At 35.3% G+C, this 22,404-nt stretch overlaps 2 protein-coding genes across 5 annotated transcripts; both read left to right on the top strand.

Moving 5' to 3' along the window:
- Positions 1-834: 834 nt before the first annotated feature.
- On the top strand, positions 835-9,745 carry LOC130811360 (protein REVEILLE 5). 3 transcript variants are annotated; one of them, XM_057677637.1, is made up of 9 exons: positions 835-1,213; positions 3,560-3,617; positions 4,935-5,058; positions 5,149-5,328; positions 6,029-6,154; positions 7,634-7,743; positions 7,829-7,888; positions 8,811-8,923; positions 9,011-9,740. In XM_057677637.1, exons 1-8 carry the CDS (start codon positions 972-974, stop codon positions 8,916-8,918), a joined length of 1,008 nt encoding a protein of 335 aa, XP_057533620.1. In that variant the 5' UTR covers positions 835-971; the 3' UTR covers positions 8,919-8,923; positions 9,011-9,740. The 3 variants fall into 3 exon arrangements, with proteins under 3 accessions (XP_057533620.1, XP_057533619.1, XP_057533621.1); XM_057677638.1 differs by having other exon boundaries at positions 864-1,213; positions 8,997-9,745; XM_057677636.1 differs by having other exon boundaries at positions 8,811-9,744.
- A 1,559-nt stretch (positions 9,746-11,304) lies between these two features.
- On the top strand, positions 11,305-21,854 carry LOC130811359 (uncharacterized). Of its 2 annotated transcripts, XM_057677635.1 has the most exons (12): positions 11,305-11,462; positions 11,736-11,812; positions 11,968-12,210; positions 12,299-12,397; positions 12,756-12,931; positions 13,902-14,095; positions 14,328-14,436; positions 14,518-14,813; positions 18,356-18,697; positions 19,480-19,555; positions 19,630-21,108; positions 21,538-21,854. In XM_057677635.1, exons 3-12 carry the CDS (start codon positions 12,134-12,136, stop codon positions 21,699-21,701), a joined length of 3,012 nt encoding a protein of 1,003 aa, XP_057533618.1. In that variant the 5' UTR covers positions 11,305-11,462; positions 11,736-11,812; positions 11,968-12,133; the 3' UTR covers positions 21,702-21,854. The 2 variants fall into 2 exon arrangements, with proteins under 2 accessions (XP_057533618.1, XP_057533616.1); XM_057677633.1 differs by lacking the exon at positions 11,736-11,812.
- Positions 21,855-22,404: the final 550 nt, after the last annotated feature.

Genomic DNA, 22,404 nt, shown 5'->3' with positions numbered 1-22,404 from the left:
ACCCAATTATACTTCTAAACTCTTATTAGAAGATTTTACTCTTGATTTATATTAATTTACTTCATGCCCCTTTGATGTTCCCATTTGTTTTAGCATAGTTTTCAAAGCATATTCTATACTCAAACAGTGTGTGTAATTGTTTGTTGATGTTAACCGTAAAAAAGCTGCACTCGTTGGTAGTTACGACTATACAACTATAATTGTTAAATATTTAACTATCTAAGTGTGTAAATTAAAAATGCTCAAGATAAGTAATGGTTACGGTACCTGTTGAACTATAATTTTTTGAAAAAAAGCATATAGAAACAAATGTTATTTTTTTATTTTAGAATGCTACAAATTATAATATTCAGAAAGCATTTAGCTTCGTCATTGAATACTACATAGGATGTGTGTGCGGCGTATCTGTTTAAGTAGTTTTGTTAATGAGACATAAACACGACTTTACATAAAAATGTCATCATTTGATAAAATAACTTTTAGTGGTGTAAATTACTATTTTCAAAACGTTAAAACTTATAGAGTTAAATGGACTTTAAAAATTGATTTAGAATTTTGTCAAAAACAACATAAACACAAAATATAATTTTAAAACAATTCAATCTATCTTTTTAAAATTAATCTGATAATCCAAATAAATAACAGTCATTTCCCGCATATTAAAAAGGGCACAAAATTAGACTACCCACATTATGACACGTTGCTTTTTCAATCTTAATTTTCCTTAGCCCCACTCACTCACACAACACAAAAAAAATTAAATTAAATTTTATAAAAAAATGTATTTAAAAAAAAAAAGAAAAAAGAAAAAACAAAAGGCGGTTAATACCTTAGCCGGTAACCGATTATAATTCCCTTTATAAACCACTCGAAATTCTTTACTTACTTTCCAAGACTTATTCTTTGAATTCTCCAGAAAAATCGATAAAACACACACAATTTCACAACAAGTTGTTGATTCAACCTTTGTTATGGTGTCGGTGAATCCAAACCCTACACAATCGGGAGAATTTCATTTGGATTTTGCATCTGGTATGCCACTTCCTGGAGTCAACTCTCTTCCTCCGGTTAGTTCTCCGGTTTCCGTTGGTGGAGTTGGTGTTCCACCGATGGATGATCATTGTAAGAAAGTGAGGAAGCCGTATACGATCACTAAGTCTAGAGAAAGCTGGACTGAGCAAGAACACGACAAGTTTCTAGAAGCTCTTCAATTGTGAGTTTTTCACCTAATCTTGAGTGAAGTTTCTGTTAATTTGCGGTGACTTAGGGTTTATGTATTGTGTTGAGTTGGTAATATATTGATTTTATTTTGAAGTGATATAGTTTTTGATTTATTTATGCAAACTGGTTGGGTTCTAGATTGGACTGGTAATATTGTTCCTTGAGCTCTGTTAAACTTCTTCAAGCGAAATTCATGCGATCTTGTGTTTATTTATCTGCATTTTTTTCGGTTAGGTGAATTGGTTAATTATTATTGCAAGATCGTGGATTGATCTTGATTAGGTTGCAATCCCTTTTCCGACTTTAATGCTGGTTTTTATAATAAATTTGTTCGAGTTTAAGTAGGATTAGAAGATGTTTAATTAGAGATCGTAGTATATAATGTTGATTGTTGATACAAAAGAACCTAGAATTGAAATTTAGATATTGAAGGGGTTTATCATTGTTATAGTTATGATAGTGGAGAATGTGCTAGAGCTTATCACTGCTGTAGCTATTCGATTTGAGTTAGAGTAGTTGATGACACAATGCTGGGTTTGGATGTGTATGGTGACGAAGAGGTCAGGCCTTTCCCCGGGTTAGGCAAGGAGTGCTACTGCCCGAGGTATAAAATACATAGAAGGCCTAATTTCATTGTAATCCTGAGTCTACGATAGACATGTTCTTAGAAAGAAGTCATGTCTGAGAGATGAGAGAGATGAGGAAGAAGATGAATCTCGAAGGAAATTATTTATTTCAACAAATAACTATTAAGTGTGAATTGGCATAAGTAGTATCTAAGTGGTTGATGATTAGCCTAAAAATAAGGCTATAAATGAAATAAATGTTATCTATAAGCGTGAATTAACAGAAGTAACAATTAATTTGAATGTGGTTCTAAAACGAATTAAAATTTCCAACAAATACTTTTCAAATAAACCTTCTAAATTTTATTTATTTTGTTGTGTAAACTAAAATTATATTATTTAGGATGACCTATGCTAAGACCTAGTATAATATTTATTAAATCAAGAAATATGCAAGACATTCAAGGGTGACCATATACCACAAGTATGAAGTATGAACCATTGACAAATTTGACATTTATATGATATTTTATTTATTTTAATATTATCAATTAAGTCTTATATGATATGTCTACCCGTATATTGATAATTATAAAATAAAGGGACTCGTCTCTATTATTTTTTTCAAAAATTTATTAAAAACTAGAATCAATCTTCTATAGGGATGGCCATATCAATAATTTTGCCTAAGGCCTACAAAATGTGATGAAAGACATTGATCAATATCTACTTAATTTAGCAAACTCATAAGGATGTGGGGAGTTTATACGGACTACGAGGAACTTAATTGTATGGTTATAATCGAACCATCAATATAGACTTGATGGTCGACATTATTTTATTTATTTACGGCTTGGCCTTCATCTTCTTTCAGCAATTAGATGGATCACCAAAGAGCTGTCACAAAATCCTGAGCTCTTGTCAATACAGCTGAGATTTGTGTTGTAATCAATATTTGTTTGTGCCTTTATGGTCATGGTGTCCCATATGCTCTGATCTTGCTTGTTCATGGGGTGTTTCTGTGTACGAACACATGAATACCATTGTATCTAGAGAAGCAATGAATTCCTTTCATTGTTGGATTATTAGAAATCATTTTGATGGGAGAGCAACCTATTCAACAATATGATATTTCTTTTTCTAGATATTTCTAGAAGAATGTTAGTCATTAGTGTTCTTTTCTTTGTCAACAATGATTTTCTTTTCTTTTCTGATTCGTTTCGAATCATGTAGCGGATCCCATAAATGGTTTCGACATTGTTGCATTTTTTGGTTTTTGTTGGCAAGTATCTTATCATTAAGCCTGGTTGTCTGTCTTGTTATTGTCCTAGTTGTCTCAACTAGTGGCAATTTTTGAGCAAAATATTATCTAAAATAAAAAACTAGGGAGCCAGAGTATCGAACTCAAGTATACTCTTAAGTCTAACCACCAAGTCACATACTTCTATTGCACAAAGTAGGGGGGAGCTCCCTTAGTCCCAATCAGTGTAACATTACGCTTTTTGAATTTGCGATTTGCTCACAATGTACTTAAAATCGACCATAATTTGCTTATTTTGATTCGCGATACATAAGGAGATTATTGAGTCATGTGACAGTGGTCCCAGTGTAAGATTTGCCATTGTTTCTAATGAAACAGGTTGAGATTAGGATTTAGCTTGCTTCAGAACAGTCAAAGTAGTTGCAGTTCACTTTAAAAATGCAAGCTAGATGTTTGTAGTCTGTTAATGTTTGAATGCTAATGTACCATCTTTGCCAATTGTATGCCTTAGATTTGATCGTGATTGGAAGAAGATTGAAGCATTTGTTGGTTCCAAGACAGTTATTCAGGTACTGACTAAAGGTTCTTTTTTGTTTGTTTTAGAAACTTCAACAAGTTTAGACCTTGTCAGAAAGGTGACCATATGGCTTCAGTTTGCACCAAATGGTTGCTTATTTGTTTCCATGACTATAGAGTCCATGTGTATGAGTCTAGTTGGTCTTTCCTGTTATCTTTGGATGATGGTGGTTATAGCCTTATAGGAAATTTCATTTATCTTTTTACCCTTGGGTTTAAAGGAGTATTGGACTGACATTTGTGTGTAGTTTGTTATTCTACAGCTCATAATCTGGTAGGCTAACAGCTGAGTGAATTACAATATCAAATGTGAAGGTCATATCTGCTAGTAAATATGTGTTGCAGTGTTGGAGGTAACACCATTGTGGTCCATGTTGTGTTTCCTGTTAGTTTATGACTTTTTTAACTTAAAGTGCAAGGTCATTTGCAGTGTGTATTGTTTTTTTTTTTTACTCTTGGGCGTTGTAATTCCACCTAGCTTTTGTTAACTGTAGTCTTATGGATTTCTTTTGGGAAGTGAGGAATTGGAAAGTAGTGAATTTCAATGTAAGTTTACAGGTCTACTAGTTCTCCGTACTAGTTTGGTTGGTTCGTATTCAATTTGTTCTATTGTGCAGCATGCGTGGTTGAAATTTAGCACCATTTTACGAGCTGCACAAATTGTAGGATGTAGTCCGTAGATGTCCTTTGTATTTTTTTTTTTTTTTTTGAGAGGGTGCTGGGGAGGAGTTGGTGAGTTTGTGATGTTCTTCAGGTGCATTGGGCAGTAAGAAGTTTGGTACTCTTTTTTCACCATGCTTCCACTAGAACATATAAATACATAGCTCACTCTTCACTTCCTCATTATATACAAGCTGGATCATTGTTACCTGAAATTCGATCATACGAGAAACGTTAATTTTAGAGTTTCGGAAACGTAGGCATAATTACATTTTACAAAAAAATAATAATGATTAAAAGAAGGTAAGATAATAAAATGACTAAAAGGAAAAAATAAGAAGAGTAAAAGAAAAGACAAGGGCTTTTATGTGGTTTAGTACATTAATCTAAAGTTTCGAAAATGAAGGTTCCAAAACGAGATTCGATGAGGATATTCCGGTTTCTGATAACTATGAGCTAGATGATCTTATAGTATTCTATGTACTTTGGTTTTGGTAGGTGATAATATTGTTATTCATTGTATTAACTAAGATTTTTTTTGTAAATTTTTATTATTGTTTTTTGAGTGTCCAGTTGGTGGTAGTCAAGTTAGTGTGCCTTTTCTAGCCCCTATTTTGCTGATATGAGCTGTTGGATCTTGATTCTTACAGATACGTAGTCATGCTCAGAAGTACTTCCTCAAGGTACAGAAGAGTGGCTCTAAAGAGCGAGTACCTCCTCCTCGACCGAAGAGGAAAGCAGCTCATCCATACCCTCAAAAGGCCTCTAAGATTGGTTAGAATGCTTCTTTCTTGTATCAGTTTCTCAATGGCGATGTTTTCTTGAGCACTAGCAATTTAACGCGTGGTATGTTTGATCTTGCAGCTGCCACTATTAATCAACCCACTGGGCAGTATCAGAGTCAACCTGTTAGAGTTTTGGAGCCTGGGTATGTTTACCACCATGATCCGTCATCAGCTCTCAGTAATCAAAGTGTCAGTGCACCAACTTCATCCTGGACGTGTGGGTCCATGCCAGCTGCCAATTCATTGAACTTGAGAAGAGGTAGTTCTCTACTTCTCTTTACCAAGTACCCAAGCAAAGGTCAAATTGTTTCTATTGTTTGATTTTTTTTTGGGCAATTTTAACTACTCTGGATCTACTTAAATGGTTGTTTTCTATAAACACCGTTGTTACTTTAGTGAATTCTGACTTGTTGCCCTATGACCCCTAAATTCTTTACTTTGATGAGCCACTCTATTCCTTCCCCATGGAAGCTACTTTCTCCTAGCGAGGATTGGAGTTGTATGGATCAGTGGGGCGGGAAGGTTGAACTTTCCTTCCAGTTGGCTTGGAGAAGGGTAAGAGTTGTTGGAAGGAAAAGGAGGGGGATACTCAAGGGACAGGTGGATAATGAAAAGGTAGTTAAATGAGAAATGAATACATAGAACTTGAGTGTTCAACTAATTACAAGAACTTGAGAGCTTAACTAATTTTTATAGTGTTTTAGAACATCAGAATGTGGGAAATTACTCTGGTTGTCAAGATTATACATCTAAAATTAGATTAGAATGTAGTATGGATTGAGGATGGAAATTCTTAGAGGATAGAACTTTTTAAAACCAACAATTCCACCAACAATACCAAAGTCTGATCTCAACAATACAAAATCATAAGCACGTGTCCTGACAGATTTGAGGAAGTCCAGGGTTTTTCCAGATATTGATTGAAAGAAAACATGAAATTGTGACTTCTTTCTCTACAGATGATGCGGCACTGGCAATGCCTTCTGTGGCTCCTAATGTTTGCTGCACAAGTAGCAATGAAAGCGGAAGTACCTGGCCAACAGCTGGGACTATTGGCCGTACAGACCATGCGAAGCGCATTAAAGGTATTTCTCTCTGGTCCTTGGCAATGCATATTAAATTGATTCTGCACTTGTCGTGTGGGGCCGGATCCCTTGACAATCTTATTGACTTTGAATTGTCTGTTTGTCTGTAATTTAATGATGCTCTTTTTTAGTAACATTTGTGAATTAGTTGTTGAGCGTGAGGTGTATAGAGCTTGTGAGCAGACGGACAGCATCAAGTTAAATTCATGTTAACTCTTTTGTCACATTTCTGTTTCTCGAGCGAGCACTGGTGTGCTTGCAATAGCTTTTTGTAGTACTAGGGTTTCTTTGGCCTTGCTTTATTGATGGAAGAGGTGAAGAGGCTCATGTGTCTTTTTTCTTTTTACTTATAAAAAAATTCTAAAAAAATTTTCTTCATCCTCAAGTGGATGTGTTGATTTGAGATTTCTTATTTTAAACGATTACAAATCAAAACCCATTAATTTAACTCTTATTAGAACTCTGCATGAGTATTAGTTGGACTACTGAACTCCGAAATGTGGAGTCGCTAACTCGCTATTGCCATCACAATCATGTTTTATTTGTTTTATACCTCTAGATTCTGCTGTTGCTTATTACGTTTTCTCGCTCACTCTAAGTCTCGAGGGTTGTTACTACATAAAGTAGTAAAAGTTCATTCACCTTTTCGTGACGGATCTGATTTAGCTCTTATTGTTCAATCAAAAATTAAATTATTACTGGTTGATTTAGTTATGGACTTTGCTCTGCTTTGCATGGTGGAAGTAGATAGGAGAAACATATTCCAAAATAGGTATACTGTCACGGAAGGTTTCTTTTGTGCTGCAAATGGAGATCTCTACCCTCTGTTCCATTTTTCTGTCTTTTCGGGTTGGGGAAGGGTGAACTGTGTGGAGAACATGGTGTTGCTGGTAGGATGAGGCTTGGCTGGGTGGTAGGGGAGATGGTGGCTGGGGCTTTCGTTTGAGATTTTTTCTTAAATATAATATAATTATTTATGTTTAAACATCTTGTAAACTATAAAAATAAATGAATAAAGGTTAAAAGTTAAAAGTTGGCATGAATTGGTTGTAGGTCGTTTTAGACCTCTATTCAAAGATTACGAATAGAAGGGGAATTAGAAAATAAATAGAAAGCAAAAATCTAGATTCTATTTTTCCTTGTATAATTCCAGTTTGAGTTGGCTGTTAGCTTCTGGAGTGTTATATGATGGAACTTTTGAGGAATAACCAAATAGGATATGCAAGGCTTTGTTCTGAGTTGTTTGGTATGAAGAATATAGATGTGGGGTAAGGAAATAGAACTTCTATCGTATGTTGATGTTGCTCTGGATGTTCCATGTCTTTCTCATCGTGCACTTGAAACTGCTCTTAAGTCGTGCTTTTGTTTTACAGTAGTCTCACATGGTGTATGTTTATACTCAGAATCCTACTCGTCTTCTGTTTGTCTCTAGTAAAATCCGAATTTATACTAGTTTTAATTTCTTTTCCCTTGAAGCAGTTATGCCAGATTTTGCTCAAGTATACAATTTTATTGGAAGCGTCTTTGACCCCAATTCGAGCGATCACCTGCAGAAGTTAAAGACAATGGACCCAATAAATGTTGAAACTGTATGATCTGTTACCTCATGCTCTGTTTCATCATCATGGTTATTTTATTTTGTAATGATTGTAACTTCAGAATCCATCTTACCAGGCATTGTTATTGATGAGAAATCTATCAGTCAATCTGCTAAGCCCTGAATTTGAGGAACATGTAAGTGCCCTTTGTTAGATATAGTTGCTGGTTATGTTGTAATTTGTTTATAACTACAGTTCTGGCACTTTTATCTGCTTTGTGTTGCACATTGTTTGCACATGAAGGGACATATGTCTCTGGATTCTACCTTTTTGTGTGAATATTCTTTACAATAGATCCTTAATGATGTTCTTGATTAAATTTTCTCTGTTTTCAAAACATTCTCTAAACTGCAACAGATTTTGGTTTGGGAAGTGATTTGGGTTATGGGAATGAGGTGGATGCTTCTTATAGTTGAATCATTTGGAAGTTTAGGATTGTGTTCCTGGCTTCCGGGTGCTTTTAAGCTTTTATCGACAATTGCTAGAAGATGATAGGAGTGATAGAAATGAAATCATTAATGTCACTAGTACTTTAAATGAAAGTGGTGGAAGGGTATTGATAAAAAGGTGACACTTATCATGGAGATTGTTGGCTTATTGGCCAAGGCCTCATAGATAAGTTCTACTGGGGTTTTGGCTTATTTGATTAAGCAGCTATGATGAATTCACTAGTGCTGTATTTTCTTTGCAAATACTATGTTGAATATATTAACGATCTCTTTATTCTCCAATCATTTAGAAGGGGCAAAAGTAATTATTTGTAGTTTTTCAATATTTCCTGATCTCTAGTAGACCTTTCGGTAGGATACTTGGACAAAGTTCCAGTGACAGTCTTCTAGCCAAATCAACTTCTCTAAGTTCTCGACATGGATATGTAAATTGCCACGGCAAACATCATTGTGCAGAAAGATTTGTGCCATAAGGCAACCATTTTGTGTCGGAATTGAGTTGTTAGTTTTTGTGTCGGAATTCAGTTGTTAGTTCTTAGGTCATAGTTAGTATGGTTTTACTTAAATGACTGATCTGGTCTTGATATTGTTTTTAATTGCTGGTGACAGAGAAAACTATTTTCATCATACGATGCGGAGTCGGGTAAAGCTAGATTGTGCAGTCCGCTCTTGCCAGCTCCGGATAACTCGAAAACCGCAATTCCTGCTGTTTATTGATAAAGGTATTTGACATGAAAAAGGGCACTAGTAGGTTGTAAAATTTGCTTTTCGTTCCTTTTTATTCCTTGATTCTAGCATATTATCATCAGACACCTTCAGGAGAACTAGCGCAATCCACGTTTTGGTCGAGGCTGCGAGATGCCCACATCTCTTCAATTGTATCATATCTTGTTTTCTGCAAATCGAAGTTTCTAAACTTGGAAGGGAAGAACGTAATCTGTCTCTTCGTATGGACCGTCTCCGCTTGGTGCTGCAGCTCTCTACCGAGAGCAGGTTGCTTGCTTATGATCTTGTTAGTCTAGGATTTGTAGCATGACTATGTTGTCTTAAGATCTGTGTGATGATATGAGTCAGGCTGATGTAAAATGTAATGATCTCCTCTCCTCTATTTGAGGTTTTTGTAATATGTTTGTTAATCAGAAAGTGTTCTCTACAAGAATTCCATGTACATATTTTAGTAATGAGAATGTTGTGTGTATATAAGAAGTGGTGGAGTCTGTTGTCTTAAGTTTTTTTCTCTTATGTGTCGGCTCTTTAGTTATATATTGGGAGTAGTTTTTGCAAGTCAAGAGTTTCGATTAAATTAGCGGAAAATAAGGAATTTGCTGAAGTTGTACCGTCTGGACGTTCGATAATAAGCACGATGCGTTTGTTAATAAATATGTACTACTTAACATAAGCATAAAGTGTAGAATTTATCTCTAAATTACGCTTTAAAATACGTTGTATTATTTTTATTTTTATTTTGCTTTTCAATTTAGCTTTTAGATATGTTGTTATTGTTATTTTAGGCTTTTGTGTTGGTTGTTAGTTTTAGCCAAATGAAAAGGGAGGAATTTAAATTCTAATCCCTACGTTTCTTTTATTTTTTTATTTGAAATATGGGAAGAAGTCAAGATAAACATTAATTACATAATAGATACTTTGAAAGTTGGGTAGAATAATATGAAAAATTAAGTGTAATAATATTATTAAATTTTATTGAATGTATACGAAATAAGTACATTGAAAATGTAAATTAACTTCTAAGATTAGAGTGTAAGTGTAATAATTTTTTTGAATTCTTTTGGTTATCAAAACAGCATAATTTTAATGTCTACCGATAAACTTATTCTATATTTTTCTTTTTGGATTAGTCCAATTAGAAAAAAGAAGTCATCTCTCATGAGAATTTGCGTTGACCACTAACTGTTCCATGACCCATCAAATTGAAAAAGCTTGTATAGTGTTTCCTTCCTACAAGTTAAGGCTCGCCTTCTCTAATAGCCTTGTAAAAGCACATCCTACAGGCATGTTGCTGAGCATGATTTGTAGCGGTTCTCAACATGTTTCGTGCCCATGTTGAGCCCCTACTCCCTTTCACACGTAAATTGTTTCTAGATACACTTTTTTAATCAGGTTATTGTTAGATAATCTTCCACAAAAAAAGTGAGGGATTAATTATTACCGCAAGTGATGAGAATAAACCCTTATTACAAGAGGGAAAGGAAAAGTTAAACGTACAGCTTAGGGGTGGTTAGTAAACAATTAATAACTAATCGAAGTGACCGATTTTATTAACTAGTTTGAAAAATTGATTTTGATCAAGCTAGTAGGAGCTACTTGTTGATATTTGCTTATCATAACAAGTTGTTTAACCAGTTAATTTATCAAATATTAGCCTTAAATGTTTAAACACCCACCCATCTATTTATATCTAAATAAGTTAAAATTTACGCCAGTTTGTAGAGACATAACCCTTCCTTCTTACAAGCCTGCAAATCTAAGGAGGCACGACTCGCCGCTCTAATAGCTATGGAAAAGCACATTCTACAGGGAACATGCATGCCGATTTGCTAAGCATGGTTCGTAATGGCCCTTGGTACGTGCCATGCCCATGCTTAACCCCTACTCCAGAAAATCCTCTACAAATAGTGGTATGTTTAGCGAAAGAAATAGTATGTTTAGCAAATACTTAATAGATAATTGGAGTCAATATGTTTTGAACACGCTAGCAGGAGCAACTTTTTGTATATTAGCTTATCCAAAGCAACACATTGCTTCTATCAAAGTATATAACATATTTTAGAGTCTCAACCAAAAGTTTAGAAAATCAATTCAACTAAAAGCTTAAGTTGATAATTAAGGTCGCATGATATATTATATACTCTAACAGTTTTAACCAACTAGTTCACCAAATACTAATATTAGACGTTTGACCACCCACCCATCTACTTGTATATAAATCTAAAAAAATTAAAACTATTGAATAAACTATTTTTTTTTTTTCGAAATCACCCTCTTTTGGGAATTGTGAGTACACTCACTACTAACCGCGAGTGGGCAAAGATTTATTGTAAAAAATATTTTTGTTAAATATCTTTTCTTTGTTTTGCATCTCGTAGAAGAGAGAAGTAGAGAACCTCCTCTCCCATCTTTTTATTCTGAGAACTCTTCTCCCCATTTCTCTCTCCTCAAAGAATCCAATTTTTACCTAAACAAACTAGAAATAATTATCAAATTTTCACGTTTGGAATTATCTCTTCTTCGATCCTGTTACAGGTAGTTTTTCCTTTTTCTAATTTTAATAATCATCATTACTATTTACCCAAAAAGAGGAAAAAAAACCCTGATTTGTGCAATGTATTGAGGAATAGAAGAGCAACAAAAAAACCCTAGAATTTGAATTTCAATCATTTTGATTGTTTTTTTTTTTAATTTGTGGGTTTTATTGTTGGAATTGGTATTGTACCTGGGTTATGGTCAGAATATGCTTGAATTAATGAAGTTGAATTTCCATGTGAAATGGATTTGATTTAAATGGAATGATTGCAGGTTGTATATATGTTCATGTTGAGCTGGATTTGGGTTGTAATTTAATTTCATCTTATGAAGAAATCGTTTTTTCCGGAGTGAGTAGTATTTATTATTATATTATGTTGACTAGATCATGAAGTAGGATGAGCTATATTGACCTCTTTTAAGGGTTTCTTGATTGGATTTTTACTTCAATGAATATGATGATGATGATGATGATGATGATTTAAAAACTTTGATGAATTTTTAGATTAGAAAGTTGAAGTTGGACAAGTGGTTTCTGATTGAATTTATGGGTAAGGGAGAATGTAATGCTGTTGATATGCTGAATGTCGCTTTAATCTGAGGAATTTTGTTGAGAAGATTGTTGTATTTTGGTAAGATCGTGTGGAAGTACAACGTCGTTTGTGTTCGAAATGTCAAGTGTGAGTAGCGAAGTTGAGGAACGACCCTTGGAGGCACAGGCGAAGGATTCGAGTTCAGAATCTTCAAAGTACTTGATCACTTTCACTCTTGTTTTTTCTGAATTATTTTAGTCTTTTTATTGTTGTTAATCAGTGATGAAGTTTCTTTATTTGCAGAAAACCAATAAGATCATACTCTAGGGATTTTCTTTTATCATTGAGTGGGCTTGAAGTTTGTAAAAAGTTACCTGAGGGATTTGATGCTTCACTTCTGAGGTAATAGGTTCTTTTTAAGACTATTTGTTAGATAATCTTGGCCTCTGAATTGCTCACTCTGTTCCATTTAGTTTCATTTGCTTTTTGCACAGTTTTCAAACATATTTCTTCCCAATGTGATTCAGACCAAACAAGTTCTACCATATCGGAAGTCTCAATATCTATGAATAAGGTCATAAAAATGTCCGCATTGATATATTTAACTCATATATATCCATGAAATTCATGTTTAAGTTTCTCTATCCTTAGATGGAATATCTTATATGCAACTAACTTGATGAAACAAAGAGAGTAGTGTTTTGTAAAATTATTTTTCATTTACTTGTGGCTCGCTAATCTCTGCCTGACGATGGAGCAGCGAATTCGGCACCCAAGACCGTCCTCGAGCTCTGGGAAGCTCATCTCAGCAAGGTTTCAAACGACCAGACTATGGATCATCCCTACCAGCTAGAGGGGATTCGGGTAGTTATTCTAGAGGACTGAATAGATGGGATAGTCGTTCTAGTGGACGAAGCGACACTGATACTGATTCAGGTATGTATTTTAGATTCAGTCATCTAACTATTTGTTTCCTAAGATAACATTCATTCCATTTTTCATTTTTATTTGACCTTGTGTTCGTTGGATCATTGAAATGTATAGATACTATATTTCTGTTAAGCGTATTAGTGCAATGAAGAGGGCACTTGGTCCCCTGAATAATTTATGCATACCTTTTGTGGTAGGTTATTGGTTTAATTCCTACTAGTTTTTATATAGAAAAAGATTATGTTTATGTTGAGGAAAATAATATCTCCTCTCCCCCACCAACAAAAGCCAATTCCATTCAGTTTTGTGCAGGTTTCTGTGTCAACAGACTGACATAGAATAGGCTTTAGCCAATAGATTCAGTGGAGAAAAAGACGGTTAAATAACTGAATGTTTTGATTTCTGCACCCTCACTCCTTAGGGTTTAGTTGGTGTTTTGAGGAAAAAAATTTCTTGTCATCAGGGTGAGAAGGCTGACGAGGGGTTGGAATTTGGATATTGTACCTTACCTAGTGTGCTGATAATTTGGTTTCACCACAGGATTTTTATGATGTAACCTGTCTGATCAGTATTATTAATGGGAGCACTAATTGCAATTTATCCTTATTCTTTCGGAAGCAAGACAACCTTTTGGTTGTGTGTGTAAAGATGGTCTAGGATATATACCGAAATATCAAATGGTTATGGAAGATGGAGAACATTCTGTTTCAGAAACTCATTACTTGTGGAAAGTTAAAAATTTTGTTCTAGTGGATGAAGTGGGTGATTGGGTGGTTGACCGTGGTTCATGTTGGAGGGATTTTTGTTCTTATCGGTTTGATGTTTATCTCGTTGAGATTAGAGGGTAATGCTAGAGGTTGGGTCTGTTCCTCAATATAAATTTTGTTGAATAGATCGAATAATTTGGAGCTAAAATATTGATTACTCACGAGCTTTGTCTTGTGCTATGTTATTGACAAATAATAATACTAAACAGAGTCAGGAAGGCGTTATGGAGGCCAGGCGAGGCGGTCCTGGCAGGGTCCTGAACATGATGGTCTTCTTGGAAGTGGTTCATTTCCCAGACCTGCTGGATTTGCAGCAGGAGCACCAGCTCCAAGGTTCCGTCCTAATGACAACATACATCTTAACAGGAGCAATGAACCTTATCAGCCTCCTCGTCCATATAAGGTAAATTGTTTTAGTGCTTTGTGCCATTGTGTTTTGTTTACTATTTCTGTGTCTTTGTACTCTTTCTGCTTCTATTGCTGAATATTTTTTTTATTATAAGCAAAATTAAGGAATCGCTGTTCATACAACTCATCTGTTTGAGACTTGAAATGCAAATTATAGATTTTATGTTTGTTACAACCGAAGTTATGGCATGTATGACATGTTTACAAATTTATTTCCTTTTCTTCAGGCTATTCCTCATTCTCGTAGGGAAGCTAATGACTCATTTAATGATGAGACATTTGGTTCAGCTGATGATGCCAGTGAGGATAGGGTGGAGGAAGAGAAAAAACGGAGAGGTATGTTCATGCTTCCCCACACTTTCCCTTTTTTTCCATTTGCTTGCTTAACTTTAAGCTTAATTAATTATCCTTTGCCAGCTGAGTTTGAACTTATGAGGAAAGAGCAGCAAAAATCTCTTCAAGAGAAACATAAATTCAATAAAGGCAAGTCAGAGGATCCCTTTTCTGATTTTGGACAGCTGGACAATTCGAGTGATGGTAAAGCCTCGAGTGACTTGGATAAAGTATTGAAACAGACTCCTCAAGAGGACTTCAACAAGCTTTCTGTCCCCTCACAAGCACCTCCATCTAGGCCGCTTGTGCCCCCGGGTTTTGTCAGCAGTGTTGATAAAAGTTCTATTGCCAAGTCCATGGTTCATGCTGAACTTTTGGAGGTAATTACTTTTCTCCTTCTGGCTTTTTATTAGACGAGGTCTTCTAGATATGATAATCTTGCTTTTGTGTTGGGTTGCACATGATTGCGGATTTCCCGTTCCTTCTCTTAATGTAAGTGTTATATATACACGTTGCTGCAGTGGCATTTGACTTTTGATGGGAGTGATGCATTATGAGTGTAATTAAGGATGCTTTATTGGTTAAGCTCGTGTAGAGCTGCGGTTGAAATCCATGCACTATACGCTTGTTATTTTTACAAATAAAGGTGGAGTATTTAGAGAATAGTGGAAAGAGAAAAAGGGAGGATTGCCTTCCCCCCCCCCCAAAAAAAAAAAAAAACACTTAAGAGCATAAACATTGGGGAGTGGCATTAGGGTTTGTTGTAAGATTTCGGTTCAGTTTTAAAATAAGCAGATATAAGCCCCTTGATTTTTTTACAAATTCGTCATTAAATGAGCTGATATAATTGTTTGATATATTCTACTTTAACCAGTGCCCTAGTATTTTCCATGAATTCGAAATTAAATTATTTCTCAATTTAGTTTGAAATTTCAAAAAATTATTTTTTAGATTGAATGCCTTCTAAATAGATTGAAACCAAAAGATCCAACTAACATAGTTTCTAAATTGCATGATCTTACTTGATCTCCTTTTTGTCAGTGTAACTGTCACTTGTGCGGTCTCTAAGAACTTAATGTGACCTCATATTTCTGCTGTATTATGGTATTCCATTTAACATATAGTTTTTATATAATTTTATAAAAGTTTTATTTTAAAACAAATTTGTAATAATAGTTGTTTTTTTCCATTACTTATTCTATTATCCCAAGGCCACTAAGTGGCTCCTGCATAAACGCAACCATCTCTTGGTAATAACAATAAAGTTGTTTTTGTTTGACCCTTGGCTGTTTCTTGCTATAAACAATTAATTTGATTCAGATATTACTCCTGTCTCTATGTTAACTATGAATTAGCACCATTTTCCAATTTAGTTTGTCCCACTCAATTTACACCCTTTTCTTTTTTGGCAATGGCGACACTCCCTTTCTTTTAATCTCATCCTTAAAACATATCTCACCCTCCTCTTAATCACTCGTTTCTACCATCCACTTGTATTTTATATTACTCTTCAATTTAATTTCCCTTTCCACAAAAATGCAACAATTTCATTTGGGAGCTTTCTCATAGGGATAGAGGAAGTAATATTAAATTTATCAAAGACACTAAAGTCAAGGTATGGCAACCAAAATTACTGAGGGAATGTTTGAGTATTTTGCTTACTTTCAACTTATTCATGTGCTTTGTGATGATTATTTTATTTTTGGAGTGCGTGCATGAAAATTAGCTTCAAGTTAGCAACATTATATTTCAATTTGGATCCAAAATATTGTATTGTATATTTATTTATTTGTTATCATACTAATTTGGTTTGATTCAGGACTAGGATACAAAAAATGGATTTATATCTATTTGGTTTTGGACTAGGCCCATATCCAAACTCTAAACTGAATTTCCATGCTTTAGTTTGTTTGGTTTGTTTTGGACTAGAAAAACAAAACCGAATTTATTTTTGTTTGGTCTTGGACTAGCCATCTAGGTCCAAAATCATACCAAAAATTAAACTTTGACCCTTATATGTTTATGCTTAGACAATGCATGGTTATTGAACAATAATCAGATTTAGGTATGAATTTTTGATTAATATATGTATGTATAGGTTCGACTATTGTTTACCAATCACAAATTGTCTTAGTGAAATCTAATTTCTCTAATTTTATTCCTTAAAGAATTGGATTCTAAGAGGCACACCGCACACATGTCCAATTATTTTTTAACCACTCACACTTTGTCTTTGCCAAATCTTGTTTTTTCTTGTTGCAATCCTTGAATGATCGACTAATTTGGATTTTTCATGAGAAGAAAACTTGGTAATTACCTAGAAAGTCATTTGTTATTCAACAAGTTTCAGAAACTTGCTTGTTATTTGATTGGACAGTTGACCCAATCCCTTCTTTTGAAAAACCTTACCACTTCAATTGGTATCATTTTCGAAGTAGACAAAAGGTAAAGCATCTTGTTATCTTTCACGAAGATGACAACAATCTGTACAAAATCCAAGGTGATTTTATGTTTTGTTTCCCTGAGAGAAATACAGTTAAACAATTTCGTATTGAGGTTCTTGTTGAATGGATTTTCTATTACAAATACAAAGGGAAACTTTAGATCTTTGATATATTTTGTTTGAAGGAGATCTCAATCCCAATGTTGGTTCCATTTGATGTCTTAGGAGTACAACTAGAATTCTTTCCTTTTCTAATTTGATTCCTCTACCATTGTGAACCAGGGTTAGGTGGTTAGATATAAAAGCTTTTTTAAATTTATGTACGCTTACCAATCATGGTGCGACTTTTCTTTCCTCTATTTAGGTATGTTATAAGTTGATTGTCTTGATTCCATTCCATACACTCAGTGTGATGATGTAGGATGTAGTTGTTCTTGATGCTTATTGTGCACTTTATTTTGCAAAAAATCAACGAGGACAACTGAAAAATGTTGGGACTGTGGGAGTAATGAAATGCAGAGTAACTTTCATTTTATGACTATCAACAATCTAGATATGGTATTCAGGTGAAAGGATTAATTAAAATGTGGAAGCAAATTGATGCTGAATTGTTTTAATAAAAAAATTGATGAACTTTTGAGCAACAAATTTTTGTGTGACTAATGTCATGACTTCAGATTTTGGTTTCGAAGCAAATTGATGCTGAATTGTTTGAATAAAAAAAGCTATGGCTGAGCATATTTATGTATGTGAACCTATCTTATAATGATGATTGATTTTGTCTCTTCTAGGCTTCTAGCATCAAAAAAGCTACACTTGTCACTTCTGTTTTTGTTTTTGACTTTTTCCTTTATCCCTCTTCAAGATAACTGGACAATTTTGGTAATTTTGAACTTTTGGTGAATCTCTTTGCTCCACTCCCCCTGAACCTATATTTGAGTTTCAGCTTTTGTGGCAGTTTGGCTTGAGCTTTGTGCCACTCCTATTTTTGTTCACAGACTACAATAAATAAAGGGGCCGCACTAGAATACTTCTATGTATTTCATTTGGTGGAGTGAGTTAGAGGAAACATGTCATTTTATATGTTCATTCTTGTGGAATACTCGCTTTGTCCCTTTCAATTTGCATCAGTTTCTACTTTGGGTCGTTTCTCATTTTGTATTATTTTCTAATTTGGAATTGAACTTTAATCTCGACCACACATTTAAACTTTTTTTAATATCATTCACATAATTCGATCTCTGTCTTCGTTTTATATCACATTTATTACACTAAAGGGCAAAATATTACAACTCTCCGTACTCTTCTAAAAATTTACTCTTTTTCTTTGATGCAATCCTAGAGAGGCAAAAGGAGTATATTATTATCTAGTGTCAAATCATGTCAGGTCCTGTGATTAATTCAGTTAAGAATTCAGTAAGAGTTTATTGCTTTTGGTGAGATTTTTTGCTTTTTGTGCTGACTCCTTATTCATTGTAGATTGAAACAAGAGAATTGGAAGATAGTCATCAGGATGTGAAAAACAAAATTCAGGGAAGAGATTTCGGTGACCCCCATAGTCAGATATGTGGCACATCAGTTATTAAGGCGGAAAAAGTGAAAGACTTATCTTCAGTGCTTCAAAGTGCTGATCTTGCAGAGGCAAAAGTACTCCCTGGTGTTAATGAGGTCCTTGAGGATGGTGAAATTATCGGGATAGATTTTGAGGCAACTAAACCACCGAATTTACTGGGTGAACCTGCGTGTTCAACATCCATCTTAGACAAGCTATTTGGCAATGCTTCAACAGTCAGCAATAACAATACTTCTAAATTTGTGGAGGTAATCATACCACTTTCTTGCATTTTCTTTTCTTTCTTTATTATCTCCATAGCTTGACTTGAGCTATGTGAGTATGATGACCTATTGGTTATTGCTGCTGTTGGACCCTTAACTAGTTTAGGAATATCAACACTGCAGTTACCTCCATAATTCTTTGCTCACATGTAATGAATTGAAAATTTAGGAAGGATAATGGTTCTTCCTCCACTCGTGCAGAAGTCTGGTACTTAACTTTGATATTTCTCTAAATGCACTGCTTTGTTCTTGTACTTGTTATGTTGGCTGGGAGCTTAGTTTTAAAAAGTTTGCCTCGCTTTGCGCCTTGTGCACCTCTAGCACAGGCTCGTTGAGAACGCCTCGGCTAGGTGAGGCAAAGCCCACTACAAGAGGCATGCGCCTTGGGTGCCTCAATGCGCGTTGGACCTTGTGCGCCCGGTGCGCCTCCTTGTTGGGCTGGGTTATTAACTTTTGCGTGTGTGTTTGAAAGCGACTAAAACTCAAAACCAAAATTTACTTGAATATGAAGCTTGAGAAATTGTTGCTTCTTTAAGAAAGACAAAAACAGGTGAATAAGAAAATAACTTTGGCTATTCTTCATATTCTCATTAATAATGGTTATGTGCTAAAGTGGTGTTTGCCGTAAGAATAATGAATGTTTTCAAGATTTTTAGCGAAAACATGAGCCTCGACAAAAAGCCCGCGTCTTCTTTGTCGTACTACATAAAACATTAAACTCCTTTTGAATAATATCTTACTCTGGCTTTTGACTCTGGTGCTACTAGGATAATGCTGAAACAGATGGTATTTGGACCTCTAATATGCTACAATCTAAGTTTTCTAATTGGTTTCCTGAAGACGGTAAGAGCCCCTTAAATTTCTATCAATGAATTGATAAAATGTTATCACTCCTAATTGATCTGCTACCCTTGCAGACAGGAAACATCCCGTTGACGTATCTTCTGAGAAGTCAAATAGTTTGCTCTCACTATTCGTTGGTGGTGAAAAAGGTGGATCCAACGTCCCTGACATTTCACCCATGGAATCAGTCATTACCCCTGGAACGGAAGTGGTGCACAACATGTCCAATTCATATTCTGCAACTGCCGAATTATCCGAGCAATTTTCTAACAGTAGCTACGCTACAGAAAAGAAGCCTGCTGTGTTGACTTGTGAAGATCTTGAGCAGTCCATTCTTTCAGAATTTGGCGGTGATAAATCTGATTCTCAGCCTGATCACGCGTTAGATGTGAAAGTTGGACATCCGACAAATAATGTTGACAATCAAGCTTCACAACATCTTCTTTCCTTGCTGCAGCGAGGAATTGGGTCAAAAGATGTGCCATCGGTCTCACTTGAAGAAAGAACTACCGTTAAACCATTTGATCAGGAGGTTGGTCAAGTAGATGTACTTGATGGCAGCGTAAATGATGCTAATAGGCTACCTAATCCAGCCAAGACATTGACCCTTGAATCATTATTTGGGACAGCTTTTATGAATGAATTGCACTCTGCCCAAGGAAATGCAAGTAATTCTGCCAGAACTGATAATTTGGATGGTGTGCTCTTTCCTTCTGTGATGAATGGAAATGGAATCAATCATTCGGCTTCAAATAATGGGGAATGGTTAGGGTTTAATGATGCTATTAAAGATGTAGAATTCTCTAAACAATCAGCTGTAGATGCTTCTAAATTTACTGGTATTGATAGGGGATTTCAAGTTGCACTTCCCGAAGAAGATTCCTTGATTAATCTCGTTGATCCTATAAATGCTCAGAATTCCATGTCGGTAAACAATTCAGGTTCATATGACTCAGACTTACTACCCTCGTCATCAAGCATTCCCGTTGATGTTATGGAAAAACTTGTAGCACTAGGTGGGACTCCTAGACATGAAAGATCTATGGTAGGGGGGCATGACCCACGTTTGTTGCATAGTCCGTTTGATATGGTGAATCCTGAACTCGGTTTCCAAAACTTGCACCCACCAACGTCTTCTCTGCAGCACCACGCTTCCCAAATGAATTACAGCAGACCACTATTTCATGGTTTGGATTCGCATCCTGCGCATCTTGATCCACAGTTAAACTTCGTTCCTCCGGAGGCTATTATTCATCATGACGCTCCAGCACATCATCAGTTTCCTGCAAACATGGGTCACCCTTCTATTACACACCCTAGTTCTGGTCTAACAGGGTTTGATCGTCCCATTCCCGCTCCTATCTTGCAGCAGATGCACATGGCCGGAAATCTTCCTCCACCGCGTTTGGCTAGGGGATTTCCTGGTTCTGCTCCTGTGCCTCTTCATCCCAGTCACAATCCTGCCGGCTACGTTCAAGAGTCTAACCCAGTACAAAATTTCCCATTTGGTCAACGACAGTCATTTTTCGGTGGCCCTGGAATGGGCCCGACAGGTAAAGCTTCTTCTCGAGATACATATGTACACTTAGGCTTCTTAAATATGGCTTATTAAAACTTATTATGCTGAAATAAGTGAAAATTAGGTGAAGAGAGTCCTACCTGATCTCAACATATCCCCCCTATCTGAATTCTACTTGTATGAATTTTCTTGATATAAGTGATTTATGGGGCGTTTGATTATTGGTATGAGTTCTATATGTTGGTTCGTGTAGCCGACTCCAGTCCTACTTGATCTTAACATATCCCCCGTTACACTAAATGATTAGGGAAGTCTACAAATATGCAACTGTTAACATTTCACATTCCACTCATCACGTCGAGAGTCGAGAGTTGAGAGTCCAGACTCGAGACTTAGCTTTTTCATGAAATTCAGAAATGTTACCTGTTCTATTTGAGCGTTCTGATTAGATTTCGTGAATTAGGTCCCGAACATGGTGTGAGTGACAACCCTCCCGAAGCATTTCAAAGACTACTGGAGATGGAACTTCGAGCAAATCCAAAACAAATGCACCCGTACCCATTTGCAGCTGGTGCTAGCCGAGCCATGTATGGACACGAGCTGGACACAGGTCTTAGGTACAGATAATGGTCTACGACGTAATTTAAAAAGGAAAAACATATACTGTAATCATGTTTTATCCCACATGACTTTTTCAGGATGGGTTGTATGTGCTTACTGTAAAACTGTTGATAATGTAGTTTTTTCTGTTTTCAAGATTAGAGATTTTTACTCTATTCATCTGCTTCTGTTTGTGCTATATGCCCTATGAGTCTTGCTTTAGCCATGATCAATATTACCACTGTTTGGTAATTGGTACTAAATGGTGAAAATGGTTATGGAAAAATTAGTCTAAAATTGGTGGAAATATCTCTGGACAAATTTAATGACCATACTTATACTCCTAACAATTTTATTTTCTTCACAAAATTTATTCCATTGTATTACCATATGAATATATGGTATTGGGTGGTAATGAAAAATTATAAAAAAAACTTTATTTATGATCAAACTTTTACAGCCATGAGAATGAGATGTATCATCAATAAAGTTGTTAACCAAATGGGTAGTTAGGGTTTTCGACATTTAGTTTCTTTAGTAGCTTTTTGATTTACTTTTCGATTCTGACATTTTAGTTGATCAAACAATCAATATAAGTCTTTGATAAATGACTTTTAAGCTGAAAGTTATTTCCAAGTCAAACCTAAATAGCTACACATAAAGTCAAAAAATTTTTTATCAATGATTTTGACTTTTAATCTATATTTTTTCTAATAAACAACTAAAATTT

The sequence above is a fragment of the Amaranthus tricolor genome, chromosome 4 (genome assembly GCF_026212465.1).
Source record: "Amaranthus tricolor cultivar Red isolate AtriRed21 chromosome 4, ASM2621246v1, whole genome shotgun sequence".
Classification (NCBI taxonomy): Eukaryota; Viridiplantae; Streptophyta; class Magnoliopsida; order Caryophyllales; family Amaranthaceae; genus Amaranthus; species Amaranthus tricolor.
Note: the sequence above shows the minus strand (reverse complement) of the source record. Positions and strands in the feature narration are given on the sequence as shown.

Coding starts and splice junctions, on each gene's coding strand:
- LOC130811360 (XM_057677638.1), top strand. CDS start 972: ATGGTGTCGGTGAATCCAAACCCTACACAATCGGGAGAATTTCATTTG. Junction 5,059..5,148: donor TCAAAAGGCCTCTAAGATTG/GTTAGAATGCTT, acceptor TTGATCTTGCAG/CTGCCACTATTAATCAACCC. Junction 6,155..7,633: donor CCATGCGAAGCGCATTAAAG/GTATTTCTCTCT, acceptor CCCTTGAAGCAG/TTATGCCAGATTTTGCTCAA.
- LOC130811359 (XM_057677633.1), top strand. CDS start 12,134: ATGTCAAGTGTGAGTAGCGAAGTTGAGGAACGACCCTTGGAGGCACAG. Junction 18,698..19,479: donor ATACTTCTAAATTTGTGGAG/GTAATCATACCA, acceptor TGGTGCTACTAG/GATAATGCTGAAACAGATGG. Junction 19,556..19,629: donor TAATTGGTTTCCTGAAGACG/GTAAGAGCCCCT, acceptor CTACCCTTGCAG/ACAGGAAACATCCCGTTGAC.